At 40.8% G+C, this 21,153-nt stretch overlaps 1 protein-coding gene across 4 annotated transcripts in view; it reads right to left on the reverse strand.

The window, feature by feature from the left end:
* Positions 1 to 263: 263 nt before the first annotated feature.
* RALYL (RALY RNA binding protein like) overlaps positions 264 to 21,153 on the reverse strand; it is a 309,810-nt gene continuing 288,920 nt past the window's right edge. For all 4 annotated transcript variants that reach the window (XM_074987013.1, XM_074987012.1, XM_074987014.1 and 1 more), the window contains one exon: positions 264 to 2,745. In XM_074987013.1, coding sequence (XP_074843114.1) covers positions 2,728 to 2,745 — 18 coding nt within the window. In that variant the 3' untranslated portion in view covers positions 264 to 2,727. The remainder of the gene's footprint in view (positions 2,746 to 21,153) is intronic.

Below are 21,153 nucleotides of genomic sequence, written 5' to 3' on the forward strand. Positions count from 1 at the left end.
CCCCACCCTCTCTCGCACCACAGCTCCCTGTGCCAGGTCACAAACCAAACCCTCTGCATCCCCTGCTGCACCCTTGTCCCAGGTCACAATCCCCTCGCAGACCTTGCATCCACTTCTACACCTATCCACCAGGTCAGACTCCTCTCTTGCACCCATAGCCCCTCCCAGACCTTGCACCCCCTCCTGGATCCCCATCCCCTGTCCCAGGTTGCAACACCCTCCTTCACGCAAACTCCCTCCCAGACCTCACACCTGCTCCTGAACCCGAGTCCCCTACCTCGAGCTCCCTTCTGCATCAAACCTCCATACCAAACCCTGCACTTCCTCCACCAATATCGTGGAAGACTGTGGACCACTTACAAATTCTTAGAGTGACCCCCCCACCATAAAATTATTGCCCATTCCTACTTTAATCACTTCATACTGAGATAAAATTCCCACTGAATACATTGGGTTTGAATTTACTATTTATTGTAAAGCAAAGAGGAACCATGGGAAGGGTGAACATTTTTATTAATTTTTTTGCAGCTACATGCTTGCTTAGATGCAGCTGTATGGTTGAATATTTCTATCGAGTGTTTAGAAAATGACAGAAAGGAAAACTATATCTTCAAAATGCTTCCTTGGTATTTTAGTGATTACCCAACTCTTGTTATTAATGGGGTTATTATTATCAATTTTCATATTTTGTTTCGATTTGCTGTGATTGTAACACAAAATGGGCCTCAATCTTCATCTTTCATGTTGAATAATAGTTACTCATATTATTGTTCTCATTAAAGTAGATAGGGCAAAATGGCTTTCAGTTAAAATGGTAGAACTCCACTGAGTTCAGTAGAATTATCCTGAATTTACATAAGTGTTACTGAGAGCCAAAATTTCTTGTTTTCCCTATTCTTCTATGGGCTTGACTTCCACAGACAGTCAAATAGAGCTTGGTATATAATCCCTTTCACATAATTTTAAAGGGTAGCTTCCTTTTTCTTTTTATAACTGGCTTCTAGAGGAAGCCAATCTGGACACAGTCAAGGGTTTCTTCCATTTTCTTCACTGTATGGTCACCATTATTTACATTCCACAGTTCCAGCACATGCAGACAGTATCATCAGGTCTAGTCCAAAACTCATTGAACAACAGTGGGAATCTTTCCATTGACTTCAATATGCTTTGGATCAGGTACCCTCAAGAGTGGTAGAAAGGTCAGGGCACAAAGTCATCTTTAGAAATACTGTCAGTTTTGTCCAATGAAACATTAAGCATGTAGGACAATCATGGGAGTGCAACTCACATCTCTGTAGTTCAGTATCTTGAAACATACTGTGTCAGATCTCCACTTACTAAGATGAGAGCTCTCTCCTAGCAACAGGCTATCCATCCAGCATGTCTTCCCTTTTTTTTTAACTCTAGATGTGCCTTATGACTCAGCTGCAAGTCGTGCCTCTCACTTGCACAAAATGTTTTCTAGCTGAGTGTATCTCATACAAAGATGTGGATATCTCTTCTCTGTTATGTATGTCATCTGAACTGGCTCTTTGGAACTATGAAGAATCCTATCACCAGAACTGTGAACAAGTTGGCATTTTCATAAGAAGAAGAAACAGTCACACCAGTGGTTAAAACAGCTTAAGTGTACTAACCCACAGTTGATTAACCATGAAAGAGAAATAATGAATCCATTTTGTTTGAAAAGCAGCATGATTTATTAAGAAATTATATACTGAATTCCCCTACAGCCTCTGTAAGAATTGGTTATTCCAACTTCAAGCATGTGGAGAGTGCTTGAGAGGTTGAGGAATGGAAAGAGACTATTGACTGAAAGTGAAACAATTGATAATCTAATGCAATGTTTCAAATATTGATAATGCATAAAACATTCACCCGTCTGGAATACAGTTTGGATAGGACATTCACCGGCATGTAAACTTTTCCATAAGGTAACAATAAACTGCTTTGGAAGAGTAACGGATACAGATGACATAACTGTGCTAATTGATGGCATCACAGAGAGTGCTTGTTTAAAAGAAGGGATTAACAAGTGAGTATAACTGACAGTTTATCAATTGATCAGATATTTGACATATTTGCACTTTTTAGCAATTACAGTGAAATAGTGCATGAACAGAGCAGAGCTATTACTTTGCCTTTCAATATTATCCCTACTAGTAGACATAATTTTTAAACTATGAATATACTGAAGAGTAATGAAAAATACCATACAATATAATTGATCATAAGTCTTTGATCATAATGTGAACATGTTTGAATTAAACTGTAAACCTAGAAATGTGATATCAAGTGACTTTAAATATGATAAACAGTAAAACATGCGAATCATAAAAATAGCTTTTACAAATATACATTTGTATACAGTGTGTCTTACGCCTGTTAAATATGTCCTTCATATTATTATCATACAGTACCTTGGCCCTTAAGACATCAAAATTAAAAACAAATAATAATACCAATAACTAGCCAGAGAAAAGCACATTTACAATCTAAACCATAAAAATCTGACAATTGTACATCTTAGAACATATAAGAAATGAAATCTCTAAGGTTTGAACAATAATGTCCATTTTAATAAGTACAGTGAGTTTTCATACAAATTGAATCAAAGGTGTTGCTACCCAGTAAGAAACCGTAGCTCACATTTCTGTGGGGGTGTGTGGAAAGGGGATGTCACAGTTTCTCTTCTCAGACTCCCAGGGGCTCACACATGACACGTGATCACTTGAGCTGTAGAAACTAAGAAATGAAATGCTTGTTTTAGTATGAAAACATGAGCAACAACACATGGAAAAGCCAGCAGGCTAAATGGTAGGGGAACCACAAAGGGGCAGCTTTATTTGCATTACATGGTCAATCACATAGTGCAACCATCTGACTTTGACACTCAGTTGACTATGTTTTCAGCCTAAAAGGAATGTAATTGCTACAAGAGATAGCCAGTATCCTTCATACCCTTATATTAAAAAAACCCACTGCCCAGAATTAACTACACTGATTCAGGTCACCACCCAGCTCCTTGTTGAAGTATACCTCTCATCAGTAGTTTATAGTTGTAGTAAAAGAGAATGGAAAACTGTACCCCAGCTACTTTGTGAGATAATGTGGAATGTATTTACCTGCATAATTATATTTATTCTAAATACAGTGCATATGGCTCTCTTTGTTATGGGTTTCATAACATAATTCTCCTACCTTATTGCATTACATTTGTGTGATCATGTGCTTTCATGCTGGTGGTAGGAGGGGGAGGGGAGGCGGTGTTATCTGCCTCAGGGGTCTTTTCCCAGCTGCTTTCAGAGAGCTTTAATATTATTGTGTGCATGCTTTAGGAATGTCCTCATTAGAGCTTACTTATTTTAACTAAATACCGTCAATCTTTGGGCTTCTGTTGTGGCTTTCAGCATCACTGTTTTTTGAGGAGAACAGAAGTGGAACTTCCTAAAGGCACTATAGACACTAGGGTTCTGGTACATACACCCCCCGAAGGCCATGAGAAGCTTTTTATTGACTCCAAATGGCCATTGGATCAGGTCCCATGGGAACATGAAGCCATTAAGCAGAGACAACACCCATTAAAAGACTGTAACAAACGTTCCCATCTACAAGGCTGGAGAACAGAAATCCACTCGTGTGCAGAAAATGTTGATCACAACCAAGAATTTTTCATTTTTGTTGAAATTTTCAGCAGAAACATTTGAGTTTTCATTGTTAAATCAAAATCCTAAAACTATTTTTGAAAGTTGTTGTCAAGACTGAAAACGTTTGGGCAAAAGCTGAAAAATTTCAGACAAAACCAGAATATTTTTCAGCCAACTCTTTTGTCTGGAGCATAAAAGTTTCAGGTATAGTGGTTTTCTGTTGAAAAATCAAAACTTTTAAAGAAAATATTAGTGATTCCTGCAAACATTTATGTTGCATTGAGACCCTCCCCCTCCCACAATTTTCTTATGAACACATCAGATAGAACTTTTGTGACCGGTCCCACTCCCAACAGCACTGGCCCAGTCTCATTAGAGGTATTTAGCACTCTAGAGAAGCACCTCCAGGATTCTGGCTGTACCCAGTACAGGTAGATGGGGCTTTGGTAGAAAGTCCCCAGCCCCTCATCCTGTACAATAGCACCAACCATCTGCAATGCTGTTTGAAGTTAAAATGATATTTAAAAATATTATTCTCCATATGCATGGAGAAGTTTTTCATGTCTCCTTATTTTTAGCATTGTATCCCTAGACAGACTAAGGACATGAAAAGGATTTTCAATCCTCCCCTTAAGTCAGAGAGAAGCCTAATGGTTGTTAAGTAGCTATTCATCTTGTGAAAGGGAAAAAAAGCAAAAAAGCCTGCGGTTCCACTGTGCACCCCATTAGCTCCAGAGACAGCTCTCCATTTCTAGCCCTTTCTTCACCTTTGGTTGCTGCTACATTATGTATGCAGAAAAGATAATAATTATCCAAGGAAGAGAAGAGACAGATTTTCAAATTCTTTATTGAAGGTTTTTCCTTGCCATAAACCTTCAAGGCATTTACCTGTCGCTAGTACTGAAAAGCTTCATTAGGTTACTATTATGAAGCAGTGCAGCTAACCATCTGGATCCAAATTGTGAATGTTGCTCTGCTGTCATTCAGAAACAATGGTAAAAATTTACCACTCCCACAAGCAAAAAAATCTTGTTTTCTTTCAGTACATGAGCTTGTTTTTTGTCTCTTTTTCTTAAAGGCTAGTGAAAAAAGGTTAAAATGTTAGATATTCAAGCTTCTATTTTCTCCAGAATGACAGTCACCCTGGGTGATGATTAATCTAGTGTAATATAATACTAATTTTATTCTTCTTCTTTCTGCTGAATAGCATGTAATTTATCGACTGGATTTATGGTAGCTCTGATGATATTAAAAACACTCATAATGATTAATGTTTTTTTTAATCTTTTCATTTCCTTCCAGTTATGTACAAAAAAAATCATCCTGACACAACAAAGAGAAAATGAATTACATTCAAGCAAGCAACATGACTCTCATTTGGTGTGGTTATGAGGAAACACACCTACCCAAAAAGCAAGGTTCAAACATATTGCATCAAAAATTGGATAAACCAACTGAACATATAGCAGCTGCAGTCATAAATAATATCAGACAAACAGTAAATACTGCCCCAGTTGTAATAACATCCCTTGGGAAGATGCAGAGTTGTTATGGATTATTTATTCATTCATCTCCCACCTGAAATAATGTTTTTTTTTATATTATTTTTCTATATTGCTGGCATTTTGGGCATTGGATACTGGACCAACCCTAGTCGGTCATGCACTGTACAACTTTGTTTCCTACAACTGTTATTGCTCCTGTACTTTCAATGTGAGCCCTGTGACATTTGCACAGGCCCGATACCAAACCATGTCCAATTAATTTAAACTTTACATTGCTGTATTATTATGTACAGATTTGGAAGAATTAAATTAAGTGTTACAGCCAAAATCATGGATGATGGAAGAGCTGATTTGCATGGCAGGATTCACTGGCCAAAAACTATTCTTAACTAAAAACTATGGATGGAGCCCTGCAAATCCGTGGAGATCTACAGCTGCAGACGTGGGTATCCACCACTCCTTTGTGCAGATAGTGGAGCAGATACTACGAAGGGGTCTTTCCAACCAGCACTGCTTCTGCCTCCTCTGACTGAAATCTCCAGCAGCTGAGATGAAGCGCCCGTTATGCATTGCTTCTTAGTTTCCTAATTCTCTGCTTTCTCACCTCTTCCCTGCAAGACCTTGCCCCTCATCTCCATCTGCACATCTCCTGCTCCGTCGCTAGCCATTAGGGCTTTTAAAAGTGAGGGGGCCAGCCCTGGACCCCTCCAGGGCCCAATGGGATCAGTGGCCAGAGGCCTCAGAAAAATGTGTCCTTGCCCACCTGCCAAGCACTTACCAGGCAGCCGGGTTGGGGTGCTCCTGGTGAGGAGCATGGCCAGAGTGCCTGTGTTTGTCCCGCTCTGTCCTGCCTGGCACTTATTGAGAAGTGGGGTTGAGGACACTCCTGCTGAGGAACTCGTCCTGCTCTGCCCTGCCAGGTGCTTACTGCAGAGTGGGGTGAAGAGTGCGCCTGGTGAGGACTGTGGCCGGAGCATGCGCACTTGTCCTGCTGTGCTTTGCCACGTGCGTACAAGGGGGAGTTTGCCCCATTCTTTTCCACTGCTCAGTGCTTCCTGGGGAGCATGGGTCAGGGCACTCTTGCTGAAGAGTGTGGCCAGGGCGGGGGTGGGAAAAGGGCACGTGACAGTGTCCAGTGAAAAACACTGACCATTGCTCAAAGTCCAGTTACAGCAGCTGGTTGCAGGGTGCAAAGCTATTGTCCTCACTGAGCAGCTTATCCAGCTGCTGTGGGGAACATGAGGCGTGAGTGTGGGCATCCCTTTGGGCTTCAGGACTCTGGGCTGGTCGGGAAGGCAGCTGATGGGCAGGCATGTGGGGCAGAATGTGCGGCTGAGATTGTGTTGTGTGTGTGAGTTGTGGCATGAATGTTAGGATTACACGCTGCGCCAGGTTGTGCTGAGTGTATGAACTTGCACTGTGTGCACGCTTTGTGTCATTCTGTGTGGGTATTTTGTCTTGTGGCTGTAAGTTTGTGTTGTGTGTGTGCATGTTTTGTGTTGTGCTGTGCTGTGCCTGTATTTGGATTGGGTTGTGCTGTATGTGTGTTTTGTGTTATGCTGTATATAGGTGGACTGGGCTATATATTTCCAGTCAAAAGCTTGATAGCTGTCTTTGAGGTTTCATCAATATGTGTCCCAACTTCAGAGCCCAGGAATTAGCTCCTGATTAAGACTTTCAGAGCCCAGCATCTCAAAAAGAGTGACCACAGCAGTACAACAAAAAACCCAAACCCAAACTAAACACACACCCAGCAGGAGAGAGAGTAGGAATAGGAAATACCTTCAATCCTCCTTTAAGATATGTATTTATTTACTGTGCATTTCTAATGAGGTCTAAAAATTATTTACTTTTTTAAAAGATATTTTGTACAAGAATAAAAGAAGCAGAAGGAAAAACAAAAAAATTTAACTGTTCTCTTGCAACACTGCTGCAAGCAGAAAGGCTGCACACGTGGATTATTGCTGGAAATATAAAAGTTTCATTTGTTTAAAGTTAATATGTGAAGACACACAGTATGGATTTTGGTTTGTCTGGAATGTTTCCCTGGTTTTCTGAAGTAGTTTTTTTAATATACAAGGTTAATAAATGAGGCTAATAATTATTATTCTTATTGTATCCGCATGCAAGTTGTAATACATGAATTTTCAGGCCAGGAAAAGTGCTTCTGGAGGGAATTCATAACAGAAAGCCTGGTTTCTCATAAGTTGTGATTTAGTAGTGAAATTGCTACAAGGATGGAGGAGTGGGAAAGGCAAACTGAGGTTTCCAAAATGTGACCTGGGCTAAACAGCTTGTCATAAAACATTTTTGAAGATGAGACTAATGCAAATCATAGAAAAAATATACAGAGGAATAGACAAATGCATTCCCTTGGCTGTAAAGTTACTGAATGTTCAGGGCTGGAGAACTACACAGAGCAGAGGTCGGGGGACATTGCTGTAGATTTCTCTTCTGCAGATAAATCAGTATGGAGCCCAGTCTGCAAGCACATCTGCTTGTACATAATTTTTGGGCCATTCTATTCCATTAAAAAAGTCCATATCATAAGCTTTTAAAAAGCCATATACTCTTCAGCAGATGGAATTGGCACAGTTCTTTTGATTTCTTTCCACAGTAACAATTTTGGTCCCAATCCTGCATATTTGCTTAACGAGAATGATCTTTATTCATGCAAATAAACCTATTTAAACCTTTAACTTGACTTCTGTGGGACCACTATTGTGAGTAAGAAGTTACGTGAAAGAAGAGTTTGAGAATCAGATCCCTCTCTGTTAGTTTTACCGTTTTCTTTTCAAAATACGTGAAGTAATTTCAGCTGATCGAGTAACAATTAAATGCCAGTTTTGGTTGTAAAGGGCAAGAGGAGGACACCCTGGGAGGAGTGAGCAGGGGGCAAGGCCTTGGGGAGGATGAGGCTGGGGACGGGATCTCAGGGGAGAGGATGAAGCAGTGGGGTCTGTTTTTCAGAAACTGGAAAATTGGAACCCCTAATAAAGGGGTACCCTGTAGCGTGCAGATGTTGGAAGATTGATTGCATGTTCGCCCCTAAATCACTCACTGCAGTAAATCTTTCTAAAAAGCATGGGCACGGAGCTCACCTGCTGATATACTATATCCATTTTCTGAGCATGATCAAGGCAACAGATGTTTAGAAATACGAGGCATAGGCAGAGAGACAAATGTCTGGGGTGGTCAGGAATAATTTAAGACAAAAATGAGATGCAAATCCTCAAATGTCAGGGCCTTTCAATCAATATCCTTGCCTAATTCCTAATCTTACTCTTTCGTTATCATTTCCTTCTGACCTCATGACATTACCATTCGCAGAGCTGGAGCCCTGGCTGAAATGCTTCTGTGGAGCTGGTGGCAGCCTTAGCTAATGCTGGCTAGTATCTCAGAGCAGGCAGGCCTGATCTCCTGCCCTCATTTTTTTGGTCCTAGCTCCTGGGAATTAGAATATGTGACCCTCATGATCCAGTCTAACCATACAACTCCTTGTTGTTGGTGCCTGAGTCTTTCCCCAACTGCTGCTGCTGCCACCACTGGCTAACTGTTGCCAGTGATGAACAGGGACCTCACCCAATGCTTTCTTTCTCTTCCCCCTCTCCCAATCCCCCCCCATAATCCCATTAAGGGTGTGCTCTTTTGGGTTGTGACAAATATCAGAGAGATAGCTGTGTTAGTCTGTAACTTTGAGAACAACAAGAAGTCTTGTGGCACCTTATAGACTAACAGATAGTTTGGAGCATAAGCTTTCGTGGGCAAAGATCCACTTCATCAGATGCATGAGTGGGGAGGGGGGTGGAACAGAATGTTGGTACTGAATGGTGGTACCACCCCGCGCCCACTCATGCATCTGATGAAGTAGGTCTTTGCCCACAAAAGTCTATAAGGCGCCACAAGACTTCTTGTTGTTCTCTTTTGGGTTGTTTCTCCTCAGTCTGCAATCAGAGAAAGATCTGCTGAGAGGTGCATTTCCTTCTGCAGATCTCTCTTATTTTGTTCTCTAGCCTCTGGGGAAGGGCCCCAGAATAGGCTGGGTCCACATCCTCACACCTCATTCCACCTCACAGCATAACAGAGCCGACAGTTTGACCCTTTCTAATCAGGAACTCTGTTCTTGGAAACTCCATAATCCAGCAAGATTTTAGTTAGCCAGACGACCTTTTATCAGGGGTGTGGCCAAGTTTTCTATGATTCCATAAAGTTTCTTTCCAGCCACCAGTCCTGGCTCTTGGTGTTCTGTGCTGTTATGTAGCTGTAATTTACCCCTAATTGTCTTCTAAGACCCCAGAAATTAGTGGAAGTGTTGGTAGTATGCTAAAAAATATTGACCTCCCATCGTCTGTCAAATTCTCCTGTCCAGCACTGGTCAGGTCCTGAGGGTGCTGGACAAGAAAGGGTCAACTGGTGTTTCTTTTTCCCTCTTCTTGAATATGTAACTCAGAGAGATTATGAAATGGGTTGTCTGAACAGCACTGGAATCTGAAGATCTACAAAACACATTTATCATCAGTTTAACCCTAGTTTCACCATGAATGGTCCAGGAACTGTTTTCTCACAATCTATAAACAGAAATAATCAGGGCCTCACACTCCAGTGGAAGACTATAGGTAAACAAAATGGACAATCCTCCTCTGCAACCCAGCACATGCTTGACTCATGCGCCTTTTTTATGCTAAAGTTACATTTAAAAACAGGAAAATGCCAGTTCATAATGGAACAAGCTCCTCAACTACGGCTCACTTTATTAACAATATTCAGTCTATGAGTTTCTTCCAAGTTAAAGTGAATTTGAAATTAGGCAAAACACATTTGTGTACTGCTAATTAGCATTGATTAAGACTTACACAGCATCACAGAATCTTGCTTTGCCCACATGCAGTAAAAGGCATGCCAGGAATATAATGATTACCCCTATGCTAAATAGCATCTTGCAGTCATTTCAACTGCACAAAATCTCAATGAAATAACCAGACCCTTGAAAGGGCCCCTCCAGGGTTGAGCTCATAAACTTAGATTTACAAGGCCAGTGCTGTAACCACAAAGCTACTCCTAGCCACTCATCAGGCCACACAGTTTGCCACCCAAGATGACTGCTGGTAACATCTAAGACAATGGGGTGAAAGATTGAGACAAGAGTAAGGCTCATTAACCTGCACATCTACTGATATGACAGATGCCATCATGTGCCAGCAATGCCCCTCTGTCATGTATGCTGGACAAACCAGATGGTCTCCACACATCATCATAAATGGACACAAATCAGACATCAAGAATGGTAACGTACAACAACCAGAAGGAGAACATTTTAAACTCCCTGGACATAAAGTTAGAGACTCAAATGTTGCCATTCCTAAGGAACAAATCTTCAAAACTGTGCTGCAGCATGAAGCTGCAGAGCTGGAATTCATATGCAAATTTGACAGCAACAAAACGGGGCTGACTATGAACTGAGAGTTGCTCTCCCATTACAGTAACAGAGAGGTAGCTGTGTTAGTCTGTACTCCAATAAAACAAAAGAGTAGAAATGTAGCACTTCAAAGACTAACAAAATTATTTATTTGGTGATGTCCCACGACAGCTCATCACCGAATAAATCATTTTGTTAGTCTTTAAAGTGCTATGTTTCCGCTATTTTGTTTCATTACAGCAAGTAAGTTTTCACTTTGGGTATTCTCACCTTCTTATCTGTATCCACCCTGATTGAATTAGCTCTGATATGACAATCACATCTCTCTATCCCTTCTGTTTATTTTTCTTTTGCTATGTGCATCTGATGAAGTAAATTACAACTCTCAAAAGCATAGACCATAATAAAATCGTTAGTCTTTAAGGCTCCACTGGACTCCCTTTTGATTTTGCTGAAAAGATGAATTATGGCTACCTCTGAAACCAGTGTTTTTATTGGCATTCCAGACATGCCCCCTTTTAAGCATGACACTGATACTTCTAATGGTGCAGAAGAGATGCTTTTGGGATTCAGAGTGCTGTCAAAGAGTTGTAAGAAAATTTTAGTTCCTTTAACCTCTGCTTGAGATGAGGAGCTGGGATTCCCCAGTGTGAACCAGTAATCCAATTAGCACTAATGCTAAAAGCAAGAAATTTTGTCCTACCAGTGGCAGAGGAGCAAGACTAAATGAAGGGTTTAAACTTTAAAGGATCTCTGAAAATTCTACTGTGAGGCCCCTCAACCTGTCTCAGCTTTTACTTTAATTTTTTAATGTTTGACTAATGTAGGGTTTAGGAAAGTGAAAGACCGAAAGCACTTGTTTTAATTAAGGAAACACCTGTCTAACTTGCCCAGTTTTGTCAAAATCTAGGGGAGGAAGCAGAGAGGGGAAAAATGTAGCTAGTGGCAGACAGTGTAGGTAACATAAACATCTAGGCAAAACTAAGTGATAGAAGGTGGAAGGGTATGTTAATTGAAAAGAAAGTTGAAAGAAGATGGAATGATGCTGCTGAGTACAAGATAGGCACAGGGGATGGTAAAAGAAATGAACAGGCATGATGAAGTGGTATAGGGCAATATAAATAACGAGTAACAGGAAGGAATTGCAAGTGGTAGTGATGATATGGTTCTGAATAAGGGTAATAAAAAAGAGGGAAGTAGACTGTTTTGACCCCCGCCTTGGAAAAGGCTGGGTTTGAGAGCGTGATCCTGGTGGACAGAGAAGAGAATTAATGACGTGAAAGAACAAGCGAAGTATCACAGGCTCAGTCACAGAGTCCACTTGTGAATGTCACTTGATTTGCTGAAACACCATTGAGATGGTCTTCCTGCACTCACAGGCCCACCTCAACCCTCTGTTCTTCTGAGTCAGGCCCTGCAGATTCTTCCAGCATTAGCAGAGCCCACAGTTGTGTCAAACAGACACTGTGATGATCTTAGTTCTGAGGGGGCTCAGTTAAAGGGACTTGCCCCAGAACCCAGGTGCTCAGTCCCAATGGCACCTGCACCCCAGATAAGTCTGCCTTACTCTGTGTAAAGTTTCATACACAGCAAGCTCTTATTGTCCACCCTCTTTCTTATGTAATGAGATTAGAGAAGCTGCTTGCATCTCCTGGGTAGCAATTACTTAAACTGGGTTTATTAATAAGCAAAAGTGGTTTTATTAAATATAAACATAGGATTGCAGTGGCTGTAAGTAATAGCACACAGCACAAAGTAAGTCACTAAGCAAAATAGAACAAAACCTGCCAGTTAAGCTTCCTACACTTAGAAACTGGCACTCTGACTATCTAATAGCTACTGTGACAAACTTCTTTCACAGACTGGGCAGCCTCCCTATCCAGGCTTGATCCTTCCCCCAGTTCAGTCTTAGATATTTCCAGCAGTCATTTTGAGTGGTAAGTGGGGGTTTCCTGATGTCTGGCAGCTTCCTCTATTATTTGGCTTCTCACCTGTATATATTTTGCCTAAGGTGGAAATCCTAAGTGTTCAGTTTAAATGTTTCTCACTTTTAGTGGAAAAATACAACATCCATGATGGTTCTCAGCATCAGGCTGACATAAACACAGGTCCTTGCGGGGACTTTGAGCCCCCTCCTACTGGCTGAATAATAGAAAAAAACACATTTACAGCTCATTGTCCTTATCCGTGAGCCAGCAAGTTTTCGAAGTACCCTTAATGGTCCTCACTTAGCATGTCTAGATTAGACAAACAGATTTATATTTCATATTTCCACCTTCAAATACTGGAATGACACATGCACATAAGTAGAATAAACACTTTCAGCAGATTATAATTTTTCAAATGATACCTTACAAAAGTATTTTGCATAAAGCATCTTCAAGGTATGCATATTCATAGTCATAAGCATATTTCCATAAACCATATGGATAGCCTCATGACACAAGGCTTACTAGAACATCTGGAAATGAGAATAGAAGTAGGCCATAATTTTAATAGTATGTTTTAAATAGCCTCCCTTAGGCGCTTTCCCCATTAATACTTATTTACCTGTGCATGACAGTGCATAATAGTATTTATCAATTTTCTTCAAGAGAATTTTTCCTGTAAAAAATAAATTTCAAACAATGAAATGCTAGATTAAGGGTGGCACTGAGTTATGTAAATGTAGACGCTCACTTAACTCTCTGGCTGCTTCTATACCCGCCCTCTCCTGTCAGAATGGAGGCACCCAGGATTTGAGGTGGAGAGATGAAGAAGGTGAGAACAGAGGCTGCTTCTACACTCGCCCCCTCCCATTGGAGGGGGCATGGTAATAAGGCAATTCAAAGCAGGTCAATGAGTCCCTAATGTGCATATACAGCACCTCATTAGCATAATGGTGGCCACACAAATTTCAAAGTGCAGACTTTGAATTGCAGTTTGATAGTGTAGATGGGGGCAGCTTTGAAATAAGTGCCCCACTTCAGCATTCTCTTACTTTGATTTAGTTTTGTGGCATAATGACTTGGAAGAGCACTAGGAAAGTATTTTTTTCATGGGAGGAGGAGCAGAATTTGGATCTTAAATTTTATGCCCTATGAAAGAGGGAGCATGGCTTATTCTGCTTAAAAAATTACTGCTATAATGGTCGATAACAACAACATATGAGGAGACTGCTACTTTATTTTAAAAATCGAACAGGTCAGTTAAGATAAAATTTAATTGATCTCCATAATCTTGATATCGGTCAGGTTGAGCTAGTAATTATTTTTTAAAAGGCCACGGGGCTTGTATGTACAGGAATTAGATTTCTATTATTAGAATCATTATTTCTTTTTCTGGAGGTTCATTAATGCCTGCATACCAATAAATATAATCTGATTTTCACATTATGGTGTTAGCCAACCATAACACATTTAAATAACATTTATATTCCTCAGTAAAGAAGACCTTTTGGTAAAAATGGGTCACTAACTTCATGACTTTGGGATTGTTATAGAAAGGAATAAAATAATGTTTATATTTTTTATCAGTTTATGTACAAAAGAGAACAGCTGCCTTTTGAGTTTTCAGCATTTGGCGCACTTTATTTCCACGAAGATGCTCTTTGGCTTTCAGACTTGGTTTGAAGGAAAATGTTCCCTTTGATGGTTTTATTATTCAGCATTCTTGAATCTCAAGCATTGGGATAAAGGCTGTGAAATGAATGTTTTCCTGGGGAACTAAACTATCTACTTTCAAAGAGCAGCATATGAGGAAAAATGTATGAACTCCTCAACTGCAGTTAAATCAAAGAATTGCGGCATTGAGTTGATAGGCTTTATCTGTAGTTCAGTGTAAAGCCTGAGTGTTCTGGCTGTGTCCTTGGGAAATTCTCAGAGTTAGGCAGAAACTTTTACAGTAAATCCTCAATTTAATGGACTAATAGCGGGGGAGGGGTGTCCATTAAAACGGAAAGCCTGTTAAATATGATGGTTTACTGCCCACCCACTGCTGCAAGGCTCCTCGAGCTCTCCTCCCTAAAAAATGCTGTCAACTCACTAGAGCTGCCACCATTGGAGAAGGCGCCAGACCCCACCACTGCCATTGGAAAAGCTGCTGGGGCCTGCTGCCATGTGACTGGAGCCACCAAGGCTGGAGCGGCTGCAGCCCACTGCTGTACAGAGCTGGAGCTGCTGCCCCACTGTGGCTGGAGTCACCAGAGCCAGCCACCACCGGAGAAGCCCCGCCACCTCACAGATGAAGCCGCCAGAGCCTGCTGCTGCACAGGGCAGGAACTGCTGGCCTGTTGTGGCTGGAGTGGCCCTGCCGCTGCACAGGCTGGTGGTGCCAGCCCGTCGTGGCTGGAGCCTGCTGCCACGCATGGCTGGAGCTGCTGGCCTGCCGTGGCTGGAGCAGTCCTGCCACCATGTGGGAATGGAGCTGCCAGAGCCCACTGCCGCATGAGGTGGAGAGGCTGGCCTGATGTACCACCAAGGAACTACCATGCACACCTCATACTAGGGGTGTGGCATATACACGAGTGGTGTCCATCTGTGTATGCGGCCCACCCCTGGTGGGAGAAGCGTGTGGCGGCTCTGGTGGCAGCAGTTGAGGCCACAGCGGAGAGTTCAGCAGTGGCAGCTCTGGTGGCTCAGGTAAGTCACCTTACTCTTTTGGGGGCTGGGGAATGGGATTTAGGATTTTACTGGCCTCAATTAAGTGGACTTGGGGACCCATGAGGGGGCTGGTAGATGTCTGTTGTTCCTTTAGTCTGTTAAATCAGGGACCATAAAATTGAGGGTTTACTGTGCTGAGATTGCAGAGCAATAGCATGATACCCTGACACTGCTCCTTCAATGCTGCGGCTGCAGATGCTTTTGTTACAACTATCCACCTCTACACACAGGTGGGGAGCAATGTCCACAGACAAGCAGCACAAAAATTCAAAAACATCTTTGGATCTGAGCTAATGCCTAATGAAGTCAATTGAAATACTCAGTGATGTAAATCTAGAATAACTCCACTGTAATCAAAGAAGTTACACCTGTATGAACTTAGTAAGTACAGAACTGGTTCTATTTAAAGTCATTGTTTCCTAATACAAGCAAATGCTTTAAAGCTTCTGTAACCCTCTTCCTAAGTTAAAGTTACAAACTCAGAACCTATTTCTCATGAGCACACAAAGATGTACTTTGGTGTGTGTGTCTGCATCTGAGAGAAATATTGGACCTAACCTAATAGTTAGTCTATGCTATGAAAGAAGCCATGTGGGTGACTTCATATCTTTTTTTGGACTAACTTCTGTTGGTAAGAGAGATAGGCTTTCAGGAGGATGATCCAGTAAAAGACATTACCTCACCCATCTTCTCTCTCAAATATCCTGTAGTGCACACAGTAGTTGGCTTATATCATGAGACTGTTGTGTGTCTGACTCAATCTGCTGTAGTAGCCATTATTGGTGAAATAGTAAGATAATTTTTTAAATCTTGTTCTTGGTAATTTTAAAAATGGGTTAATTAAAAATAAATGTTCTCATCTTAAAATATCGTAAAACATGATAGGTTAGAAACCATTTATTATCTTTTTAAAAGCTTAAGGTAAAAATAGAGATCTGTCAGAAAGCCAAAACAAAAATTGATCAAAGTGTCTGAACTAACTTTCTTGGTGAGAATACATCTGATGTTGCCTACCTGACAGGATAACAAACAGCAGAAGAAGATAACTGTGCTATCCTTCTCAATCACAATTCGCAACAGAGCAACAAAAGAGGTAGGCATAAGCTATTTAAACAACTCCTGAAAAACATTAACAGCATGAGGAAACAGCACAGCAGCTATTGGAAATGCTTTTACTTATCAAATACACTGTCAAAATGTCGTCCATGTAAATGTTTCAAAAACAAATATAGAAAATAAACTGCCAGGCCCACAGCACCCATTAAGATTTGGTACACAAAGGTTTTCCCCAAAGTTGTCTTTCTCTATTGACAATAACGTAATTAAGAGGGGTTTTTGTTTGTTTGTTTTTTGTTTTTCTAAATTTTGGATTGGGCCAGCATGGTGCTCGGTTTTAGCAGTGTACTCATTCCTTTAAGAAGTGGTCCAAATACAGGGAGATTGCGCCAAGTTCTTCTGTTGCTCTTCTCTGGAAAAACATGAATTCCTCTTTGAATGTAAATTTCTTTTCTGCACGAATATCAAAGGACCGGGTGGGGTCCTGGCCCAGGTGTGTGTGTGTGTGTGTGTGTGTGTGTGTAAGTGGAGGCAGGTCCATGGTCCTGGAAGGGGCAGGGCTTCAGGAGAAAGCGAGGTTCTGGGACTACCTTCCTCCTGCCAGCCTTTCAGCACCACCTGGAGTATGCTACACAGGGATCCAGAGGCAATTTTAAGGGCCCAGGGGTCCGGCCACTCCCACAGTAGTGGCAGCTGGGGCCCTGGGCTATTTTGGTTGGCGCCCTAGCCTCCACTCCCACCCTAAGTTGTCAGGCCTGCTTTTTGCACAAATGGTGTGTTCCATATAATCACTGAAGAACACACATAATTTCACTGGACACATGTCCTGCAGTAGGAGAACAGTGCCCAGTATGTTTCCAGATTCTATTACACGTGTGGGCTTCTGACTGGAAGCCACTAACGGAGATTACAATTGTTAATCCTACTGGGCATTAAAGGGTGGATCCAGCAATTTCACTTCAAGGAACAGGCCTCAAAAAAGAGATTAGATGCTGAAGAGTCTGATTTTTTCCTCACTGAATTTCTGGCATTAACTTTATAAACTCAGGGCCTGATTCTGCACTGGTGGAAATCAGAATAGTTCCAGTGACTTCAGCAAAGTTACACCACTTGACTGCTGAGAATCTGGCCCACACAGCTTTAAAACTGGAGTAACTTCAGTGATATGAAGAGAAGTGTAAGTGAGAGTAGACCATGCTATAAGGTAAATGACCAGGAAAACCGGAGTGTTATGAGCAAGATGCAAGAAGCAATTCTGCTCTACTCTGTGCTGTTTAGGCCTCAGTTGGAGTACTGTGCCCAGTTCTGGACACCACATTTTAGGAAAGATGTGGAGAAATTAGAGAGGGTCCAGAGAAGAGCAACTAAAATGACTAAAGGTCTAGAAGATGTGGCTTATAAGAGAAGATTAGAAGAACTGGTTTGGTTAGTTTAACAAAGAGAAGGGGACATGATAGCAGGTTTCAAGTACCTAAAAAGGTGTAATGAGGAGGGAGAAAAAAAATTCCCCTTAGCGTCCAAGGATAGGACAATAAGCAATAGGCTTACACTGCTGCCACAGAGGTTTAGGTTGGACATTAGGAAAAATTTCCTAACTGTCAGGGTGGGTAAGTACTGGAATAAATTGCCAATGGGTGGTTGCAGAATCTCCATCATTAGATATATTTAGGAACATGTTGGCTAAATATATAACAAGGATGATTTAGATGGTGCTTGATCCTGCTGAAAGGGCAGGGAACTGAACTCAATGATCTCTTGAGGTCCCTTCCAGGTTTAGTGTGCTATGATTCTATGATGGGCATATTATTTATGAGAAAAGAAGTTAGAAGTCCAGGACAAAATTTTCTGTCATGTTGAGGTGTACCTTAGAGTTGCACTGGCAAAGTAAAGTTTTCTTCTCAGTTTATAGTTATCCAGAAGACACTCTTTGGTAAAGGTGTGTTTTTCATATGCACGTGCTGGAAGCAAGTATACACATACACAGATTTACATTTGCATCAGAATGGAAAGTGATTTGTATCACACATTGGATCAGCAGCACAGTTGAGAGCAAAATCCAACAGAACCCTTACTAGAACTGAGTGAAGAATTGATTTTTCTTTATTTATTTATTGGTTTGTGGCTTAACAGACAAATAGTTATAAAAAATAATTTTTTGAGGCTAATCCAAAGTAGAATTCTTCAGTTTTCTCACCGAAGGGAAAATAAAAACAAAACAAAATAAATCCTCTCATTGATCTAGAACAAACTTAATGTGTCAATCAACCAGGAATGAATTTTTGTGGTTTTGTTTCATTTTTGTGGTTTTGTTTCATTTTTCGTAGTTTTTAACCCTTAAAACAGTAAATCTAGTTACATTTCCAAGATAGCCCTTGTTCTGAAATGAGTAACCGAGCAGTTTTGTTTAGAAAATTTTGATATAAAACACTTGGACTTTTCAAAATAAATTTTTATTTTTTTCCAGAACAAAAATATTTGCTGAGTTTAACTAATCAATGGATAATTTTGGTCAGTCAGAACTTACACGTACTATTCAACTGAAAAGTTTTGCTCACTTTTATTCCTGATTCCCAGCTCTGTGCTCAAATCACTAGATCTGAACTACAGAATAGCTAACACTCATATACTCAACCTTTTCAGACTCTAGAAGCCTGTAATTTACTCATATAAGTAATGCATATTGTTTTAAAAATTGATGTAATAAAAGAGTTTTTTTGTTGGATACTAAATAGTAGAGCAGTATAAGAGGGATAAACAAGTGGAAAATGATATGCAAGTTTTTCTGCTAGTGTTTTTTCACAAACATAATTTCAGCTATCCAGAAAAACAACTGAACTGGTGAAAGGTTTAATAGACATGAAGCAAGTGATCAAAATGTTCTCATTTTGTGGTACAAATTGTTAAAGCTATAGTGGATTTAGATGCTAAATAAATGACATCAGAATAAGTGAGAGTAATATGCTTAAAACGCTACACTGCATAGGCAGTCTGCCTCTGAGTAACAGACAGACAGCAAATTGCAGGATGGCAAGGCCTTTCCAATGACTCATTTATATAAAAATGGGAACAAAAACTGAACCTACTGTAATACTCCATACATTCAATATGAAAAGGGCATGCCAGAAAGTTGCTTGCAATTTTGGATTTCATAGCACGTTTTTTTTTTTTCCATTTTTTCAGTCACAGGTTATTAGATTCATTGCAGCTTTAGAAGGTGCAACACATTAGTATCTGTCAGGTATGCTTCTGCTAATGACTTTCTTAGCTTGCTCAAGTATAAGTACCATGCACTGATATTCATCAAGTGAACACAATCTTTTACTTATTCATTTGTCACAGGAATGAAGACCTCCATGTTTTCTCTGCTGCTGAGAAAAAGCTCAGCGAAGTCCAAAGTGTTCAGTGCACCAGAAAAATTGTTCATCTGTGTTTTTCTTAAGATTAAAAACATTCAGACTCATCAAAACAAGATTTTGGCCCAGCATTCCTTCAACTGATAAAATGTTTACTATCAAGTAGGAGGTCCAGTTTCTTCTCCATAAACAAGTATAATATAAAAATGTGCAATGTACAAAGCAGATTGCAAGCATCTAATTTTTTTGCGGGGTGCGGGCGGATCAAATCAGACTAACTGTTGATTGGAGTGGAGTCACTCTGGCTTTTGTTAATGCAACTGAGAGCAGAATTTGGCTCATAATCTGTAAAGCATATCTGGAGTTAGGAAGCCAATTTATATTACTGGAATGTGAAAAACACCAGATAAAATTTATTGTGCACTGCTTAAGACATATATACAGGACTTGGCTATAGCAGTACTTGCTTGAGTAAGAAGTGTAAGAGTCCAGTGGAATGATTCTTTTATTTATTTTCACTACAGTTTATTTTATTACCTGTTGCATATTTAACATTCTTGTAAAAAATCAGGTCAATTTAAATCTTCTTGTACCATACAGATTTGCTTTCTTACCAAGGGCTCATCCACACTAGCCTCCTCCTTCGAAGGGGGCATGTAAACGAGCTGGATCAGTGAGTAGCAATGAGGTGCTGTGCTGCATATGCAGCACCTCATTAGGATAATTCTTGCCGTGCAAACTTCGAAGTTGCTAACTTCAAAACAATGACAAGCCATATAGCTGCGGGCACTTCAAAGTACACATGAAACTTTGAAGTTCCCTTACTCCCAAAACATTTCTTTTAAGATAGGTACACAACTGGTTGAAAGAGCATATTCCTGTTATGCTTATTAATGATTCACAGTCAAGTAGAGGGGATATATATAGGCTACATCTACACTAGCCCCAAACTTCGAAATGGCCACGCAAATAGCCATTTTGAAGTTTACTAATGAAGCACTGAAATGCATATTCAGCGCTTCATTAGCATGCGGGCGGCCACAGCACTTCAAAATTGACGTGCCTTGCTGCCGTGCGGTTTGTCCCCACCAGGCTCCTTTTCGAAAGGACCCTGCCTACTTCAAAGTCCCCTTATTGCCATGAGCTGATGGAAATAAGGGGACTTCGAAGTAGGTGGGGTCCTTTCGAAAAGGAGCCCCGTTGGGACGAGCCGCGCGGCAGCAAGGCGCATCAATTTTGTAGTGCTGTGGCTGCCTGCATGCTAATGAAGCGCTGAATATGCATTTCAGTGCTTCATTAGTAAACTTCGAAATGGCCATTTGCATGGACATTTCGAAGTTTGGGGCTAGTGTAGGCACGGCCATAGTAAGGTCCTGCAAAGGTGTGTTCTGGTTCCAGTATTATTGATTGTTTTCCCTTATCACCAGGGGAATGGAGAAGTGGGTACACTTATTTGCAGATGACACTAAGGTGGGAGGGTTTGAAAGCACTTTGGAGGGCTGGATGAGTGTTCAAAATGATCTTGACAAATTGGAA

The sequence above is a fragment of the Carettochelys insculpta genome, chromosome 2, assembly GCF_033958435.1.
Source record: "Carettochelys insculpta isolate YL-2023 chromosome 2, ASM3395843v1, whole genome shotgun sequence".
Classification (NCBI taxonomy): domain Eukaryota; kingdom Metazoa; phylum Chordata; order Testudines; family Carettochelyidae; genus Carettochelys; species Carettochelys insculpta.